Consider the following 20,762-nt stretch of genomic DNA (forward strand, 5'->3'; position numbering starts at 1 on the left):
ACAAACATACAAAGAAGACAAAAAAAACACAGTAAACAAACACAAACATACAAGAGAGCAAATAAACAGTGAACAAATATAAAAAATACAACAAAAAAACACAAACACACCGTAAAGAAACACAAAGAAACCAGAAAACGAACACAAACATACAAAGAAAGACCAGAAAACGAACACAAACATACAAAGAGAGCAAAAAAAAAAAAAAATACAAAGGCCAAAAAAAACAGTAAAGAATCACAAACATACAAAGACAAAAAACCCCACAGTAAACAAACACAAACATACAAGAGAGCAAATAAACAGTGAACAAATATAAAAAATACAGCAACAAAAAAACACAAACACACCGTAAAGAAACACAAAGAAAGACCAGAAAACGAACACAAACATACAAAGAAAGACCAGAAAACGAACACAAACATACAAAGAGAGCAAATAAAAAAAAAACGGTAAAAAAATATAAAAATACAAAGACGAAAAACACAGTTCTCAAACAAAAAAAGCAAAAAAGTCATAAACTAAACTAAAATAATATTTTGGGGTAAGACCAAGCATTTTCCCCTCCCGAACAATCCCTTTAAAGTTTAAACTGAGAATGTTTTAGATGACATACCGAGTACGTTGTCCCGATGGACGACACTGGAGACGCGATGTCGATCTTGTCTCCCGTGACCGCAAGAGAGTCTGGTTTGGGGAATAAGTTGTCGATCTCCGGTTCCTCGTCCGAGAGCGCGGAGTCTGTTCCCTCGGGAGTGGTGTTGACGCCCGGCTCCATGCAGAGCTCCAGCGCAGGCGTTCCCATCGGAGAGTTTACGGGACGAGCCAGCGTCAGAGGAGTCCGGGATATGTGAGTGTCTGAGGACATGTAAACCACGGATGAAGCGATCTCCTCCATTTCCAGAGCCGACGGCGAGTCGTCAGACATGTCTGGAGATTGTTTTGATTGGGAAGTGATGGGACCGCAGCTTTCCGACTCGGATTCGGTGATTTGTTTGATTAATGATCTGTTGATGGTGTGATCAGAGTCCCAGTTGATTGTTTGCGGTGTGCTGATGGTTTCAGCTTCACATTCGGTCACATTCTGTGAACATTCATCAGTTTGATTCATTTCTTGATCGGGTTTTGTGTCATCCCGGCCTTCGTTTACTTTCAAATCGGTTTCTTTATCAGTCTTTGATTTTGAGTTTTCCTCTCCAGACGCTGAAGACGCACATCCTTCAGTCTCAACCTCCTTTGGCTCTGAGGATTTTGTTGTTATTTCTTCAACAGGATCTTTTAAAGAACCAAGTTCACATTTATTTTCATTTTCTGCAGATTTTTGTGCACTGGTTTGCATTTTAGCTTCTGTGTTTTCTTTAGTCGTGTCTTTATCTTTCACTGAATCGACTTCAATCTCAGCCTCCTTTGACTCTGAGGATTTTGTCATTTCTTCAACAGGATCTTTTAAAGAACCAAGTTCACATTTTTCATTTTCTTCAGAATTTATTGCACTGGGTTGAATTTTAGCTTCTGTGTTTTCTTTAGTCGTGTCTTTATCTTTCACTGAATCGACTTCCTGATGCATTTCAGTCCCAGATGTTTCAGAAGTCTCACTTTCTAGAGGCTTTACTGACTCGCCTTCTGAACGGACACTCTCTGTTAGTGAAACTACAGCATCTTTGACCGTATCCCGAGAAGCCGAGCTGTTTTCTGGTGGATCCTCGTTGGCCTTCTTCTCCAGGTCAGTCTGATGTTGTGATGGCGGGTCTCGAGTTGTGGTTTTGGGCTCTTGTGTGGACGTCTCCTCTGTGCTCGGAGAGCCGTCTGAGAGCGCTGAAGTCACGGAGAAGTTACGAGACGACGGGTGACCGGAGTCTGGAGAACTAGTGCAATTCGGGAGAGTGCCGTTTGGGATTTTGGGCTGTGGCTTCTCGTCTTTTGGTTTGGGCTCAGATTCAATCGGGTCGACCTCATCGACAGACCCAAACACCTGAGGATGGTCAAAATAGACAGGAGAAGCAAAATCAGAAAACCTAAAACCAGCACAGCTGAAAGACAGAACAATAATACATAGAGATTCACCGATACTGAATTTCTCCGCCGATAGCCGATTATTCAGAACGATATCGACTGAAACCGATAGCCGATTATTCAGAACGATATCAACTGATAGCCGATTATTCAGAACGATATTGACTAATAGCCGATTATTCACAACGATATCGACCGAAACCGATAGTCGATTATTCAGAACGATATCGATGATAGCCGATTATTCAGAACGATATCGACCGATGGCCGATTATTCAGAACGATATCGACCGATGGCCGATTATTCACAACGATATCGACTGAAACCGATAGCCGATTATTCAGAACGATATCGACCGATAGCAGATTATTCAGAACGATATCGACGGAAGCCGATTATTCTCAACGATATCGACCGATAGCCGATTATTCAGAACGATGTCGACCGATAGCCGATTATTCACAACGATATCGACCGATAGCCGATTATTCAGAACGATATCGACCGAAACCCGATTATTCAGAACGATATCGACCGATAGCCGATTATTCAGAACGATATCGACCGATAGCCAATTATTCAGAACGATATCGACTGAAACCGATACCCGATTATTCAGAACGATATCGACCGATAGCCGATTATTCAGAGCGATATCGACCGATAGCCGATTATTCAGAGCGATATCGACCGATAGCCGATTCAACGATATCGACCGATAGCCGATTATTCAGAGCGATATCGACCGATAGCCGATTCAACGATATCGACCGATAGCCAATTATTCACAACGATACCGACCGATGGCCGATTATTCACAACGATATCGACCGATGGCCGATTATTCAGAGCGATATCGACCGATGGCCGATTATTCAGAGCGATATCGACCGATGGCCGATTATTCAGAACGATATCGACCGATGGCCGATTATTCAGAACGATATCGACCGATGGCCGATTATTCAGAGCGATATCGACCGATGGCCGATTATTCAGAGCGATATCGACCGATGGTCGATTATTCAGAGCGATATCGACCGATGGCCGATTATTCAGAGCGATATCGACCGATGGCCGATTATTCAGAACGATATCGACCGATGGCCGATTATTCAGAACGATATCGACCGATGGCCGATTATTCAGAACGATATCGACCGATGGCCGATTATTCAGAACGATATCGACCGATGGCCGATTATTCAGAACGATATCGACTGAAACCGATACCCGATTATTCAGAACGATATCGACCGATAGCCGATTATTCACAACGATATCGACTGAAACCGATAGCCGATTATTCAGAACGATATCGACCGATAGCAGATTATTCAGAACGATAGCAGATTATTCAGAACGATATCGACGGAAGCCGATTATTCTCAACGATATCGACCGATAGCCGATTATTCAGAACGATGTCGACCGATAGCCGATTATTCACAACGATATCGACCGATAGCTGATTATTCAGAACGATATCGACCGATAGCCGATTATTCACAACGATATCGACTGAAACCGATAGCCGATTATTCAGAACGATATCGACCGATAGCAGATTATTCAGAACGATAGCAGATTATTCAGAACGATATCGACGGAAGCCGATTATTCTCAACGATATCGACCGATAGCCGATTATTCAGAACGATGTCGACCGATAGCCGATTATTCACAACGATATCGACCGATAGCTGATTATTCAGAACGATATCGACCGAAACCCAATTATTCAGAACGATATTGACCGATAGCCAATTATTCAGAACGATATCGACTGAAACCGATACCCGATTATTCAGAACGATATCGACCGATAGCAGATTATTCAGAACGATATCGACCGAAACCCGATTATTCAGAACGATATCGACCGATAGCCGATTATTCAGAACGATATCGACCGATAGCCAATTATTCATAACGATATCGACTGAAACCGATACCCGATTATTCAGAACGATATCAACTGATAGCCGATTATTCAGAACGCTATCGACTGAAACCGATAGCCGATTATTCAGAACGATATCAACTGATAGCCGATTATTCAGAACGCTATCGACTGAAACCGATAGCCGATTATTCAGAACGATATCGACTGATAGCAGATTATTCAGAACGATATCGACCGATAGCCGATTATTCAGAACGATATCGACCGAAACCCAATTATTCAGAACGATATTGACCGATAGCCAATTATTCAGAACGATATCGACTGAAACCGATACCCGATTATTCAGAACGATATCGACCGATAGCAGATTATTCAGAACGATATCGACGGAAGCCGATTATTCTCAACGATATCGACCGATAGCCGATTATTCAGAATGATGTCGACCGATAGCCGATTATTCACAACGATATCGACCGATAGCCGATTATTCAGAACGATATCGACCGAAAGCCGATTATTCAGAACGATATCGACCGATAGACGATTATTCAGAACGATATCGACCGATAGCCAATTATTCAGAACGATATCGACTGAAACCGATACCCGATTATTCAGAACGATATCAACTGATAGCCGATTATTCAGAACGCTATCGACTGAAACCGATAGCCGATTATTCAGAACGATATCAACTGATAGCCGATTATTCAGAACGCTATCGACTGAAACCGATAGCCGATTATTCAGAACGATATCGACTGATAGCAGATTATTCAGAACGATATCGACCGATAGCCGATTATTCAGAACGATATCGACTGATAGCCAATTATTCAGAACGATATCGACTGATAGCCGATTATTCACAACGATATCGACTGATAGCCGATTATTCACGACGATATCGACCGATAGGCAATTATTCAGAACGATATCGACTGAAACCGATTATTCAGAACGATATCGACCGATAGCCGATTATTCAGAGCGATATCGACTGATAGCCGATTATTCAGAACGATATCGACCGATAGCCGATTATTCACAACGATACCGACCGATAGCCGATTATTCACAACGATACCGACCGATAGCCGATTATTCACAACGATACCGGCCGATAGCCGATTATTCACAACGATACCGGTCGATAGCCGATTATTCACAACGATACCGACCGATAGACGATTATTCAGAACGATATCGACCGATAGACGATTATTCACAACGATACCGACTGAAACCGATAGCCGATTATTCAGAACGATATCGACCGATAGCCGATTATTCAGAACGATATCGACTGAAACCGATAGCCGATTATTCAGAACGATATCGACCGATAGCCGATTATCCAGAACGATATCGACCGATAGCCGATTATTCAGAACGCTATCGACTGAAACCGATAGCCGATTATTCAGAACGATATCGACTGATAGCAGATTATTCAGAACGATATCGACCGATAGGCGATTATTCACAACGATATCGACCGATAGCCGATTATTCAGAACGCTATCGACTGAAACCGATAGCCGATTATTCAGAACGATATCGACTGATAGCAGATTATTCAGAACGATATCGACCGATAGGCGATTATTCACAACGATATCGACCGATAGCCGATTATTCAGAGCGATATCGACCGATAGCCGATTATTCAGAACGATATCGACTGAAACCGATACCCGATTATTCAGAACGATATCGACCGATGACCGATTATTCAGAACGATACCGACCGATGGCCGATTATTCAGAACGATATCGACCGATAGCCGATTATTCAGAACGATATCGACCGATAGCCGATTATTCAGAGCGATATCGACCGATAGCCGATTCAACGATATCGACCGATAGCCAATTATTCACAACGAGACCGACCGGTGGCCGATTATTCACAACGATACCGACCGATGGCCGATTATTCAGAACGATATCGACCGATGGCCGATTATTCAGAGCGATATCGACCGATGGTCGATTATTCAGAGCGATATCGACCGATGGCCGATTATTCAGAACGATATCGACCGATGGCCGATTATTCAGAACGATATCGACCGATGGCCGATTATTCAGAACGATATCGACTGAAACCGATACCCGATTATTCAGAACGATATCGACCGATAGCCGATTATTCACAACGATATCGACTGAAACCGATAGCCGATTATTCAGAACGATATCGACCGATAGCAGATTATTCAGAACGATAGCAGATTATTCAGAACGATATCGACGGAAGCCGATTATTCTCAACGATATCGACCGATAGCCGATTATTCAGAACGATGTCGACCGATAGCCGATTATTCACAACGATATCGACCGATAGCCGATTATTCAGAACGATATCGACCGAAACCCAATTATTCAGAACGATATTGACCGATAGCCAATTATTCAGAACGATATCGACTGAAACCGATACCCGATTATTCAGAACGATATCAACTGATAGACGATTATTCAGAACGCTATCGACTGAAACCGATAGCCGATTATTCAGAACGATATCTACTGATAGCCGATTATTCAGAACGCTATCGACTGAAACCGATAGCCGATTATTCAGAACGATATCGACTGATAGCAGATTATTCAGAACGATATCGACCGATAGCCGATTATTCAGAACGATATCGACTGATAGCCAATTATTCAGAACGATATCGACTGATAGCCGATTATTCACAACGATATCGACTGATAGCCGATTATTCAGAACGATATCGACCGATAGCAGATTATTCAGAACGATATCGACGGAAGCCGATTATTCTCAACGATATCGACCGATAGCCGATTATTCAGAATGATGTCGACCGATAGCCGATTATTCACAACGATATCGACTGATAGCCGATTATTCAGAACGATATCGACCGAAACCCAATTATTCAGAACGATATTGACCGATAGCCAATTATTCAGAACGATATCGACTGAAACCGATACCCGATTATTCAGAACGATATCAACTGATAGCCGATTATTCAGAACGCTATCGACTGAAACCGATAGCCGATTATTCAGAACGATATCAACTGATAGCCGATTATTCAGAACGCTATCGACTGAAACCGATAGCCGATTATTCAGAACGATATCGACTGATAGCAGATTATTCAGAACGATATCGACCGATAGCCGATTATTCAGAACGATATCGACTGATAGCCAATTATTCAGAACGATATCGACTGATAGCCGATTATTCACAACGATATCGACTGATAGCCGATTATTCACGACGATATCGACCGATAGGCAATTATTCACAACGATATCGACTGAAACCGATTATTCAGAGCGATATCGACCGATAGCCGATTATTCAGAGCGATATCGACTGATAGCCGATTATTCAGAACGATATCGACTGATAGCCGATTATTCACAACGATACCGACCGATAGCCGATTATTCACAACGATACCGACCGATAGCCGATTATTCACAACGATACCGGCCGATAGCCGATTATTCACAACGATACCGGCCGATAGCCGATTATTCACAACGATACCGACCGATAGACGATTATTCAGAACGATATCGACCGCTAGACGATTATTCACAACGATACCGACCGATAGCCGATTATTCACAACGATACCGACTGAAACCGATAGCCGATTATTCAGAACGATATCGACCGATAGCCGATTATTCAGAACGATATCGACTGAAACCGATAGCCGATTATTCAGAACGATATCGACCGATAGCCGATTATCCAGAACGATATCGACCGATAGCCGATTATTCAGAACGCTATCGACTGAAACCGATAGCCGATTATTCAGAACGATATCGACTGATAGCAGATTATTCAGAACGATATCGACCGATAGGCGATTATTCACAACGATATCGACCGATAGCCGATTATTCAGAACGCTATCGACTGAAACCGATAGCCGATTATTCAGAACGATATCGACTGATAGCAGATTATTCAGAACGATATCGACCGATAGGCGATTATTCACAACGATATCGACCGATAGCCGATTATTCAGAGCGATATCGACCGATAGCCGATTATTCAGAACGATATCGACTGAAACCGATACCCGATTATTCAGAACGATATCGACCGATGACCGATTATCCAGAAAGATATCGGCCGATAGACGATTATTCAGAACGATATCGACCGATAGACGATTATTCAGAGCGATATCGACCGATAGCCGATTATTCACAACGATATCGACCGATAGACGATTATTCAGAGCGATATCGACCGATAGCCGATTATTCACAACGATACCGACCGATAGCCGATTATTCACAACGATACCGACCGATAGCCGATTATTCAGAGCGATATCGACCGATAGCCGATTCACAACGATACCGACCGATAGCCGATTATTCACAACGATACCGACCGATAGCCGATTATTCAGAACGATATCGACTAAAACCGATAGCCGATTATTTAGAACAATATCGACTGATAGCCGATTATTCAGAACGATACCGACCGATAGCCGATTATTCAGAACGATATCGACTGAAACCGATAGCCGATTATTTAGAACGATATCGACTGATAGCCGATTATTCAGAACGATATCAACTGATAGCCGATTATTCACAACGATATCGACCGATAGGCGATTATTCACAACGATATCGACTGAAACCGATAGCCGATTATTCAGAGCGATATCGACCGATAGCCGATTATTCAGAACGATATCGACCGATGGCCGATTATTCAGAGCGATATCGACCGATGGCCGATTATTCAGAACGATATCGACCGACGCCGATTATTCACAACGATACCGACCGATTATTCAGAACGATATCGACCGACGCCGATTATTCACAACGATATCGACCGAAACCGATAGCCAATTATTCAGAACGGTATCGACTAAAACCGATAGCCGATTATTCAGAACGATATCGACCGATGGCCGATTATTCAGAACGGTATCGACCGATGGCCGATTATTCTGAACGATATCAACCGATAGCCGATTATTCTGAACGATATCAACCGATAGCCGATTATTCACAACGATATCTACCGAAACTGATAGCCGATTATTCAGAACGATATCGTCTGAAACCGATAGCCGATTATTCAGAATGATATCAAATATATTTTTATTAAATTCTTTATATATTAATTTTTATAATCTCTAAATATTTTTTTATTACTGTTTTTTAACTTAAAATTATACTTTTTTTTTTTTTCAAAAGTTTGTTTCTAAAACATTTCTCACCAAAATTTAAAGCTCAAATGATTGAGGCTGCTTTCCATTCAATTTATAGCTGTGTTCATACTGAATGTCACATTTGAGACTGATTTATTTCTCCTTTTTTAAGAAGAACCATCTGAGAAAGTTGAAACTCAAAGCACAACTAAAAAAAAGCGACCTCTGAGCAATAACACTGTCTTCTGTAATAATTAATCATATTCATGATTCTGAAGCTTAAAATACAGAATTATTTTGACGAATTATTCTGACTAGATTTATTTAAAATAATGTAGGCCATTTTTTACTGGTAACATCAGACATTTGTCATTATCAGGACCCACACATATCCCCCCATTGCATTATTATACATTATTAGAGCCCGACCGATATATCGGCGGGCCGATATTATCAGCCGATATAAGGCATTTTCCTAACTATCGGTATCGGCATTTATAATGGCAGATAAATTAATAATTAAAAAAATGCAGCGATGCAGTGATTTATGTAAGGATGGCGCTGGTGCTGCTAATAAAGCACCTAAAAGCTGTCACAAAGAACTGGCAAAAGTGGCAAAAAAATAACGGCCGCGTCCGGTGTAGACACAGTGTTAAAGCTCATTCTGCTACGTTACAACATCAAGCAATATTCCAATAATTTATGTAATTATAACACTTTATATAGTGCCATTTTGCATTAAGAGTAGCCAGATGGACACGCGAGACGCGACACGTTCAGAATTAATACACTTTTAGTAAACTACAGAACAGCGCGAGCGGGAAGTGGCGCACCTCACGCGGGCAGAGAACGCGTCCGAGAACGGACACTGCATTAGTGATATAAAACGCACACACACAGGTCTGTTAAATTAAGCAATACTTTTAAGGTAGTCTAATATTTTTCTGACTAACAAAATTACTGACACAGTAAAGGGTAGATTTAAATAAAGAAAAACGAAATTTAAATAAAGAAATTAAACAAAATTTAAATAAAGAAAAACGAAATTTAAATAAAGAAAAACGAAATTTAAATAAAGAAAAACGAAATTAATTTAGATTGATAATAACGGGTAAAAAGGCTAATACATTTTGTTTCTATTATTCTATTTTCCACAATGTCAAAGCAACACAGCTTAATCCAAAACACAAGCTCAGACATGCACTTCGTCCATACAAACTTCTGCGCTCTAGCCAGAGAACACTCCCGTTGCTGGAACACTTGCGCGTCGGTTCTATTTCTAGCTTGCATGCGTTTTCCGCGTGGCTCGGCTCGAGCCGCGCCTGAGAGACGCGTGTCTCACGCAGGCAGTGTGCAAACTCCAACCTGTTAACATGGGAGCCGAAATAAAAATGGCCATGCCACGCAGTCAGTGTGTCGCCGGCCTTATTCAAGCGCGAATGAGAACCGTTTCGCGGGGGATCCCAGATGTAAAAAAAACCCCCAAAAAACGAATATTCGAATGTCAAATTTTCAAATCAAATACCAACCCACCGAACGAATCTTCAAATATTCGGGTCCAGCCCTATAGCCTAGTTTCACGTTTAGTACATTTTGCTTACTACTTATTTAAAATAGTATAAAACTACTGTACATATGTAATTATAAACGTTTTCATTATGATATTATTAATTTTACTTTACTAAAAAGATCTGAGTTCTTCCTCCACTGGTAGATGTTAGAGAAATTAAGATTAAAAATAGAAGATAAGGTTTTGTCAGTGACACTTTTGATATATTTATTGATACAAGTTATGTTTTAAATAACGTGACTAAATTAAAAGACAAAGTCGTTGGTGAAGATTATGCAACAGTATTTATAATATAATATAATATAAAATGCAATGCAAACTAGTTTGGTTACAGCTCAAATTCTCATTCTATCATTCACCCTGCCTCCATTACATATCTTTGTCACACAAGTGTTTGATCACCACATTTGAGTGATCATTGCAAAACGTTTATATATTTATTCTGTTTATACTGTGTATTCTATATACAGTACCCATCAAAAGTTTGTACACACCAATTGGAAAGTGTGTCCAAACTTACTGTACTATAATACACATAAATAATATTGCTACTGTATTATAATATACACATAAATAATATCGGCCGATATATCGGTATCTGGCTTTTTTTTATCGGTATCGGCATCGGCGCCCAAAAATCCATATCGGTCGGGCTCTATACATTTTATTTAACATTATATATAGCGGTTTAATGTAGTACTGACACTAAAACTTGAATTTTATTTTTCTCACACAGAAATCTTTCTTTTGTCTGAACTACACACAATACAGAATTTTATGGAAGCATATGGGTAGCAATATTCAATTTGAAATGTAATATGCAAAATGACAATGCATGTTTGTATTTAAATTTAAATTTTCCATTACATTTGTGCAACATTTGGTGCAAAATGATTCAATTATATAATTTACATTTGCCATTTCATGCACTACTTTTAATATGTAAATTGAATACATATTTTAATGCATTATAAGTTGCTAAATTAAAATATTACAGAAATGATTAGATGTTTAATATGTTCAAGCAAAAACTGTAGCAAAATTATCATTTAAATGTTATTTTTCTTAATTGCATTTACACTCAGTTAAGACACCTGCGATTGCATTTTCATTAAATGTCCCGCAATGAATGTAGCAAAATTCAATGTGCAAATTGAGAATGCATTCCGAGCCGAACACGTCCCTGCCCAATAAACATTTACATATTAAAACTAATGTATGAAATGGCAAATGCAAATTATATAATTGATTTTTCATTTTCATTCTGCACCAACGTTGCACATATGTAATGGAAAATGTAAATTTAAATACAGAAATGCATTGTCATTTTGCATATTGCATTTTAAATTAAATATTGCTACCCATATGCTTCCATAGATTTTTACTATCCACGATACATATTGTTGCAATATATCGTGACACGATATATTGTTAGACCCCTAGTTAATCGTGGTGTTTAATGCGATGCCGTCTCACCCGAGTGCTGCTGTTGGAGTCGCTGTGTGATCCTGCATGACTCTGTTTATCGGAGCCGCTGCTCTGAGACGACTGGAGAGAGAAACACAGTAAATCTGCATGCAAACATCACTGTGCATCTGATATGCGTAGGCGACTCGAGCGTAAACACTTACATCCGTGCTGATGGTGGAGTCCTGGCGCGATCTGCTGTCCACGTTGGCGCCCGATGCGCATTTGGCCAGAGCGACGGCGTGTTGTTCCTTCTCTCGCTGGCGCACGATGGCTTCACATCCCAACCACTCGCTCATGGTCTGCTCGTAACACGCTCTAATCTGCTCGTCCACCTAGAGAGAGGATTATAGGGCTGTCAATTAAAATTAGATCAAAAATAAAAAAGATTTTAAAAAACTGCAGGGAATTTGATTGGATGGTTGTGGTTTGCTATTGGCTGATCTCATGTGAGTGACAGATTGCCATGCCCACATCATCAGAGAAGAGAAGAGATGCTGGAAGAAGTTTTTCTGATTCAAGATTACCAGGTAGGGCTGTCAAATAAAAATGCTAATTTTTAAATATTCGTTGTATTTAAAAAAAACAAAAAAAAAAAACTGCACATTCGAATGCAAAAAACGTGCATTCGAATTTTTGGTGTGTCAAGATGTGCGAGACATGATGATGATGTAACTGACGCGGTTTATGTTTGTTAGCTTATCCAGTATACAGCGCTGCGGCTGCGTTGCTAATTTGAAAAATGGCGGGAAAAGGCATGCAGACGAAAACCCTCTCAGATCGTGGGAAAAATCATGCAACGACACGCTTGACCAAACCTGCACATCGGTCAGAGCTGAGCGTGTGTTTTCATCAGCTGGAAACACTGTCAACAGAAAGCGCTCATCACTCAGATCAAGATGAGCGTCTGGGGTTTTTGATGAACTATATGTAGATGTAGTGAGTAGAAGTGAGTGTTTCTGAATGCCAGTTTGCTATTTAGTGTTCATGTAGTTCATTACGCTTCTGTTGAAGAGTGTTTTCTCAGGTTACTGATGCACTTACACAGTTTTATGCACTATTGTAACCTAATTTTCCATGCATGCACATTAAGGAAATTAAATTATTTAAGAACAATTGTTTCAAAAGTTAATGCACTTTAAAAAGTGAATGTCATTTCAATAAAAGATGCGATGCTTGATTTGGTTTATATTTGCTTTTTGCGCTCGCTTGCGCCCTCTTGTGGGCATAGGAGACAATACAGTACTTTTTCTCTTAAAATGAAGTATTGCCTTTAGAATTCGAAAATAATTAGAATTTTGCTAATATTTAACAAAGAAATTTGAATTTAGCTTTTCAGCCATTTTGACAGCCCTTTAGCACAGTTATGCTGCTTCTGCTCTGGTCACGTTCGCTCACCTCTTTGCGTTCGTCGAGGCTCATGGTGAAGTGATAGTGGCCTAAGAGAAACGGCCAGACCTCTTTACGCAGAGAGGGATCCACGCCTCCATAATACACCAGCCGAAGAAGTTCCTCCTCCTCGTACGCCTGCACAGCATCATTGAGATACTATTATAGTTCGTTAATATTTTACATGTTTTTATGGTAACACTTCACAATAAGCCTTAACATGAACTAACAATGAACTACTTCTACAGTATTTATTAATCTTAAGTTTTTTAAACAAAATGAGACTTTTTATTTTATTTATGCTTATATTTTCCATTTTTAATTTAATTTTAAAAGGGTCCAATTATTATGGAAGCTCGTTTCCGCCACAGAATAAAAAAGGTAATTGCGACTTTCTATCTCACAATTCGGACTTTTTTTTTCTCACAATTGCGAGTTTACATCTTTTGCAAGTTATAAAGTCAGAATTGCGTGATCTAAACTTGCAATTGCGAAGTCAGAATTGTGACTTTATATCTCGCAGAAGATGCAAACCCGCAATTCCGAGAAACAAAGTCAGAATTGCGAGATATAAACTCACAATTGTGGGATAAAATGTCGCAATTATCTTTTAAAATGTTTTATTCTGTGGTGGAAACAAGCTTCCACAAATTATGTTTTTTGCACATGTTTATCTTTCTTTAGTGTATGATGTTGCTGTGAGTTATTCTCTATATCCGTCATGATCACCCGTGATAGTGCCCATCATTACCACCACCAGAGGGCGCTCCACCCCGGACTATCGTCATTCCCTCATGAAACTACATTTCCCATAACTCACTGCCTGGACTCCTCATCCCTGACTGCATCCACCCCCGTGTCTCCTTATCGTGTCAGTCTCAGCCTATTTAAACCATGTACACTCATTCATTCCCTGCAAAGTCTTGTTTAGTGTAACACTGCATTTCTGAGTGTTTCCACTGTTTTCCATGTTCCTTGTTTTTGATATCTGCCTGTGTCCTGGTTTTCCCGTTCCTGTCTCACCCTCTGGATTTGGTTGTTTGATTGGACTGATTTACTGTGCTCTGACCTTTTGCCAGTCTTTTACTACGATTGTGGATTACCCTTTAATTTGGATTCTCAACCTTCGTGTCTCAGAGCAGTTTGTGACAATATCAGTGTCAGTGTTTCTGAACTCCTGAAACGCCTCCATTGTAGTCTTGAGTTTCTTACGGGAACGAACACGTCACAATATTCCTCATTTAAATAATTCATACGCAGAATAAAGGGGCGGGGCCTGGTTGAGTTAGTTAGTAGTGTGTTAAACTGGCGGTTATGGTAAGGGGCGGGACATTTCCCAAACACACTCGAAACGCTCAACCAATCACAACACTCTGATCCAGCCGACCAATCAGAGCACAGTGTGCTTTTCAGAAGGAGGGGCTTCATAGAGACAGGAATTAAACAGAGCGTTACTGACAGACTGGGAAGAGAGGAGCTGCAACAATGGAGAATATGAGGAAAATAAGGTTTTACTTAACTATAATAGCCCTACTGTACACAAGATATCAGCTGATTATTAATAAGGCTGTGGAGTAAGTACACTAGATAGTGAAGGTCACATACAGCGCTGTCCTGTAGGAACATCTTCCACACTTCTGCAGACAGACCACCTTTGGCATCATACGGGATGTCCGTCTCAACAATAGTGGCGTTCACCAGAGCCGACAGGTGCGTGCGGACGGTGGACAGGTGACGGCAGTACGCCAACCCTTGAAGATACACGACAGCTCATGAGAAAGTGCATAAGAGAGTGCGTTACAAAAGCATAAAATCTCATGCGATACATACAGCCGTAGAAAGCGCGGGAAATGATCTGGTGCTTCATGGTCTCACAGAGTAACTTCAGCGGCGCCCTGTTTCACACAGAAATAAATGTTTTAAATATTTACGGTAGGAAATTTACAAAATATCTTCTTTGAACATGATCTTTACTTAATATCCTAATCATTTTTGGCATAAAAGAAAAATCGATCATTTTGACCCATACAATGTATTGTTGGCTATTGCCACAGATAACCCCGTGCGACTCGTGACTGGTTTTGTGGTCCAGGGTCATGTATAGTAGGTTATTTTATATGGCAAACATCACAAATCCAGACTAGCCTGTCGTGGTTGCATCCGTTGGGAAGTCCACCGTCCGACAAGCCGTTCTGCGAACATGAAGAGCAAGACGACTTCCTCGGCGTGGGCTGCCACATGTTCACACTCTGGTCGATCAGTTCTGGTGCAACTTTAATATTGAGAATATCAATTAGCATCATATTTACAGGGTTCGTACAAGGTGCTTAAAGTGCTTGACATACTTGAGTTTGACTTTTTGAAATTTAAGTCCTGGAAAACCCATGAAAACAGCCATTTTTATGAAACGGTACTTGAAAAGTGCTTGAAATTATTGAAAGACAATATATGTGAAATTAGTGTTTAATTTTATAGATATAGAGCCATTTTGCATGGCTATGAGTGAGATATTGCTCATATAAATATCCAAGTATATGATACAGTTTGAAAAGTCCTTAAAAGTCCTAGAATTTCATTTTACAGTATCAGTACAAACCCTGTATTTAAGACCATCATTACCAGTGTGAAAAATGCCAATCCTGCTTCAGACATTAGTCAGATGTAAAAATAAATACAATAAAAAATGTACAGTATCCAATAAGAAAGTTTTACTTTTCTTTATATTGCCTTCATTTTTATCTCATACCATTAAAACGAGCCACTTTCACAGTATGAAATTAATATGGATATATGTGCAGGGTTATCATTAACTAAAACTAATGGTATTTAAAACATTTCTGTTAATTGAAATTAAGCTAAAATAAAAAAATATAAATATTAGTTGAAAAACTTGAACTAAACAAAAATTGGAAATGTTGTCTTGGCAATAAAAAGTTTAAGTTGAAGCATTGACATTATTAACTGGACATAAATAAAACAGTCTAAAACGGCAGTTAAATAAATGGCAATATTAAAATAATAATAAAATTAATTACTAAAAATTAAACTAAAATGAACATGAATACTAAAAATATTAAGTAAAGCCACTTCAAAATATTCATGAAATAAAAATAATACAAACACTATATTTATGACAAGATGTATACAAATCTACTATTGGAAGTTATATTAATTTTAAAATATTTATCAAATGTGCATAATTTATTACATTAGAGGAAAAAAAACAGGTGTTTTTCCTCAGTCTGAAGAGGTGCTTGATGTGTTTGGAACGATATACAAATATATTTACACAAATATCTACTGTATGCCTTATATTTTTTACGTTTATTATGTTATTTGTTTCTTAGGTTCAAGACAAAATAAAAACACTATGTTTTTTGGCCAGTAGATGTCGCTGATGGCCTGATGGGAAACTGTATAAACAGGTCAACTAGGTTATAATTAAAACATTTTGTACCATTTTAAATTATTTGTTACCCTCTAACTCAGTTTTGTTTTAGTCTATCAGTATATTTTATACTGATTTGTTTTTATTTCTATTTATAATAACCCTATGTTGGTTCCTGTGTAGCGGTATTTCAATGAAATTAATGTACTATTATAGTTTGTAGTTTTAGGGGATTTTATGGCACTAAATTATATTTATAAAATAGTTATGATCCATTTACTTTACTTTACTTTACTTTATTAATTCACCCACACATAAAATCAAGACAAATGGCACAGACCAAATGGCACATATAGTCATGTGTGAATCAGGTCTCCCAGAGAAGCTATCCAAAGCTTATAATAGGGAGCCTGAGAACATATTGAAATAATACATTAAGAACAAATACTTAAACTAAAAAAAAACAAAAAACAAAAAAAAACAGATTTTAACACCAATCACACAACAATAATATCATACAAAAATACACAATACAACATAAGACACACAAAAGGGAATCAGGACAATGCTTTTAGGATCTACTGTAGTCTAGGTAGGCTACTGGAAAGGTTATAGATATAAGCGTAAAAGTTCCTTTTTTAGTGTTTTCTTAAAGATGGATACAGATTTCAACACCTTCAGCTTGCCATCTAGCTCATTCCAAATCTTTGGGCCTCTACTTGTAATGCTCAAACTTGCACAAACTCAAAAAATGTATTACCTATTATTTACTGTCGTAAATTTAGAATGCTGTGGAGCAACAGACTGAAGTTTGAGCTCTTTTTAAAGAAGACACTTGGGGAAAAAAGTTATGCATAACAAAAAAATAATTTTATATGAAATATATATTTTCCAAAACACATTTTACTCTAAAACTGTGAGAAAATGAAAGCCGTAAATCTAATTTGAGGTTGATATCTCAAAAAAATTAGCTTTAAGTGGGATTTTGTTAGGCGCAGTACTAAACGCTTCCACTAGGTGAAATTCCACCATTTAACCTTTTTGAATCATGTCTGATTTATTTGTTCACATAGCCAAAAAAGTTTCATTCCATTCCGTACAAAAAACATAAAATTTTTCGATCAAAAATGACTGAATTAGTGTGTTAAGAATAGAACCAACACATGGAAAATTCATATGCCTATATTTTACACTCGATTTTTACATTCTGTGCAGTTTTATACAAAAATGCTGCTATAATGCTATTGAGCCCAGACTAAACGTGTAGAAAAGGTTTTAAAAAGAAAATTGTCAAACAAAAACTGAAAATATTTTGTAACCATTTTTTTTATTTTAGTTCGATTTGAAGCAATGCAGGAAAGTGTCAGTTCAGTTTAATTAAAAACTTTCAAATTATTATTATTTTTTTCATTAACTATATTCTTGCTTGTGAACAGCCTTAATGAAACACCAACATCACGTTAACTTACCGAACTCCTGACTGCCTGGATATATAATCCGAAACACATAATCCGTGGCCTCATCTTCATCTTTGTCCGAGAATGACTCGCAGGATCCATGTGGACTCCTTTTACGCAGTTTTGGGAACACTTTTCCCTGGGGAATGAACACAAAAAGGTCTGCAAAACAAAACGTGTCTTATTCACACTGCCGAAGAATGAGTTTTTGGCGTACCTTTCCTCTTTGGGACCACAGAGGAGGATCTAACTGGCCATGAGGAAGCAGGCCCGTTTCCAGACACGTGAGGAACTGGAGAATATGGCCTCCTTTTGGGAACCGAAACGGAGGTCTTTGGATCCCGTCTTGGCTGACCAAAACCACAGTACCACCACTGTCCACTGAACACAAGCAGATTCGGACAAACCTTTAATATTCCTTTAACCCTGTATAGATACTGTATCATATTTGATATGCACATTTCTAAATTATCAACATGATCAGAACTTTGAAAATCCTGTCGCACACAATCTAATACAGTCCTTCTGATCGAGAGTTTAGACTTAACCTTAATTAGTTTAGTATAACTGTAAAAACATCCATCTTCAGCCCGTTTACTGGTTTTTATAAAGTAAATGTAAGAATAACTTTGATATTGTTAGTAATATTTAAAGATGGAGACTAAAAATACTTGATTATCCATGCATCAGTTTCAGAAATGATCATCAGGCTTTTGAGGAAGGTTTATTTGTTCATCTTTCAATCATTGCATTGCATTATATGTTTTAAAACTAAAGAGCTTTAATCATAAAACTAAGCATTTAAATATCAACTTACTAAAACATTATTGTGCAGATATTGATATCTATATGCATTTTATGTAAGTATCTGCTATACTGTTATAAAGATCTCATTGATTTACATTACAGGCATCAGACTTTCATCCCTTTTTGACCATAAAAATACAAAAATTTGCACACAATTGCATCTTTTTGCTCATTTTGAGTCTCTGAATATAATTTAGCTGTTTTTTCCCCTCCATATTCTCACTATATCATACTAAATGAGCCATAAAAGCCTGATGGATCAATTATGATACTCAACAAAAACAAATGCAAACTGTCTAAATATTCCATGCAAATGCAAATATTTTGTCTAAAGGTTCAATAAACTGATTAATAAAAAAAAAGAAAATAAAAAAAAGATTTTTCTGAGTGTTATTGGCGTTAGTGTTAAAGATGCTCAGCATTGATATATTCACCATGCTGATGACAGTGCAAATAGACGATCTCCTCTAGACGAATGGACATCGCAAAATCCCAATACACACTATGGGAGAAAATAAAGAGACACCAGTGTTGACTTCAAAATCATTTACACAGCCACATAGTCGACGTCACAATCATAACGCACCTTTTCTCATAATCAAACTCCCCCACGTTTCCATTCATCAGCTGGTTCGGTGTCCATTTCAGTGTCATAAGATCCGCCGTCTGATGTAGAGAGAGGTATCCTGGGATAGATTCAGTGTCGTCTGTCTAAAAGACCAGAGACGATTTATTGCCATTCTTTATTTTAAAGGTGCAGTGTGTAATCTTTAGCAGCATCTAGTGGTGAGGTTGCGAATTGCACCCAACAGAAGTTACGGTGGCTGACAGGAAGTGATGTCGTCGTCTGAGACAGCAGAGAGTAGCCAGTTAAACAATGAGGTTTCTTTACAAAGATAAATTAAGAAATTAGGTTTACTTAATTATTCAGTAAAACGATATGTTATTGCGAATATTATTGTTACTTGTTCATCATTGTGTCAGTGTTTTATTCGCTGACTTTAGCTGTAGCTTCTTTACACGAAGAACAACAGTGACGAAACGCGTTTGTCCGCTCAGGGCCACCGTAGAAACATGTCGATGTAAGGCGACCCGCAGTGAGTGTAGAGAGAAATGCTCATTCTAAGCTAATAAAAACATAACGGTTCATCAAGGTCTTAATACACCACTGAAAACATAGATTTGTATATGATATTGCATTTCTGTCAACAGATCCTCCTAAATATTACACAATGCACCTTTAAAACGATATAAAAGTGATATTTGACAGCTGGCGTACCGGCTGCACGAGGACATTGTTCTTCCCGAAGAGCAGCGTGGCTCTGGAGTTCTGATGAAGAGACTGGACGTAATCGCGAGCCCAGAGAGAAGGCCTGTCGTCCATACTGCCGCTCGACTGCCTCTTCTGAATCTACACACACACAGACGGAGATCACGGTTCGCTTCATCGCTTTACCCTCTAATAGCATTTGAGATTTTTCTTTTTTTCTTTTTATTAGAATTTTACATATGCAACAAACAAATAAAAAAGCAAAGCAAGGTAGATAGATGACAGATGGA

At 38.7% G+C, this 20,762-nt stretch overlaps 1 protein-coding gene across 1 annotated transcript in view; it reads right to left on the reverse strand.

The window, feature by feature from the left end:
- sgsm1b (small G protein signaling modulator 1b) overlaps nucleotides 1-20,762 on the reverse strand; it is a 42,225-nt gene that overhangs the window by 8,444 nt on the left and 13,019 nt on the right. Inside the window, exons 8-19 of the mRNA XM_084104677.1 lie at nucleotides 20,482-20,613; nucleotides 19,789-19,913; nucleotides 19,637-19,704; nucleotides 18,613-18,776; nucleotides 18,408-18,534; nucleotides 15,696-15,822; nucleotides 15,381-15,445; nucleotides 15,156-15,301; nucleotides 13,560-13,688; nucleotides 12,326-12,496; nucleotides 12,171-12,242; nucleotides 617-1,972 (exon numbers count right to left, since the gene is read on the reverse strand). Coding sequence (XP_083960803.1) covers nucleotides 617-1,972; nucleotides 12,171-12,242; nucleotides 12,326-12,496; nucleotides 13,560-13,688; nucleotides 15,156-15,301; nucleotides 15,381-15,445; nucleotides 15,696-15,822; nucleotides 18,408-18,534; nucleotides 18,613-18,776; nucleotides 19,637-19,704; nucleotides 19,789-19,913; nucleotides 20,482-20,613 — 2,682 coding nt within the window. The remainder of the gene's footprint in view (nucleotides 1-616; nucleotides 1,973-12,170; nucleotides 12,243-12,325; nucleotides 12,497-13,559; nucleotides 13,689-15,155; nucleotides 15,302-15,380; nucleotides 15,446-15,695; nucleotides 15,823-18,407; nucleotides 18,535-18,612; nucleotides 18,777-19,636; nucleotides 19,705-19,788; nucleotides 19,914-20,481; nucleotides 20,614-20,762) is intronic.

This window comes from Abramis brama (assembly GCF_963993115.1).
Source record: "Abramis brama genome assembly, chromosome: 25".
NCBI lineage: Eukaryota > Metazoa > Chordata > Actinopteri > Cypriniformes > Leuciscidae > Abramis > Abramis brama.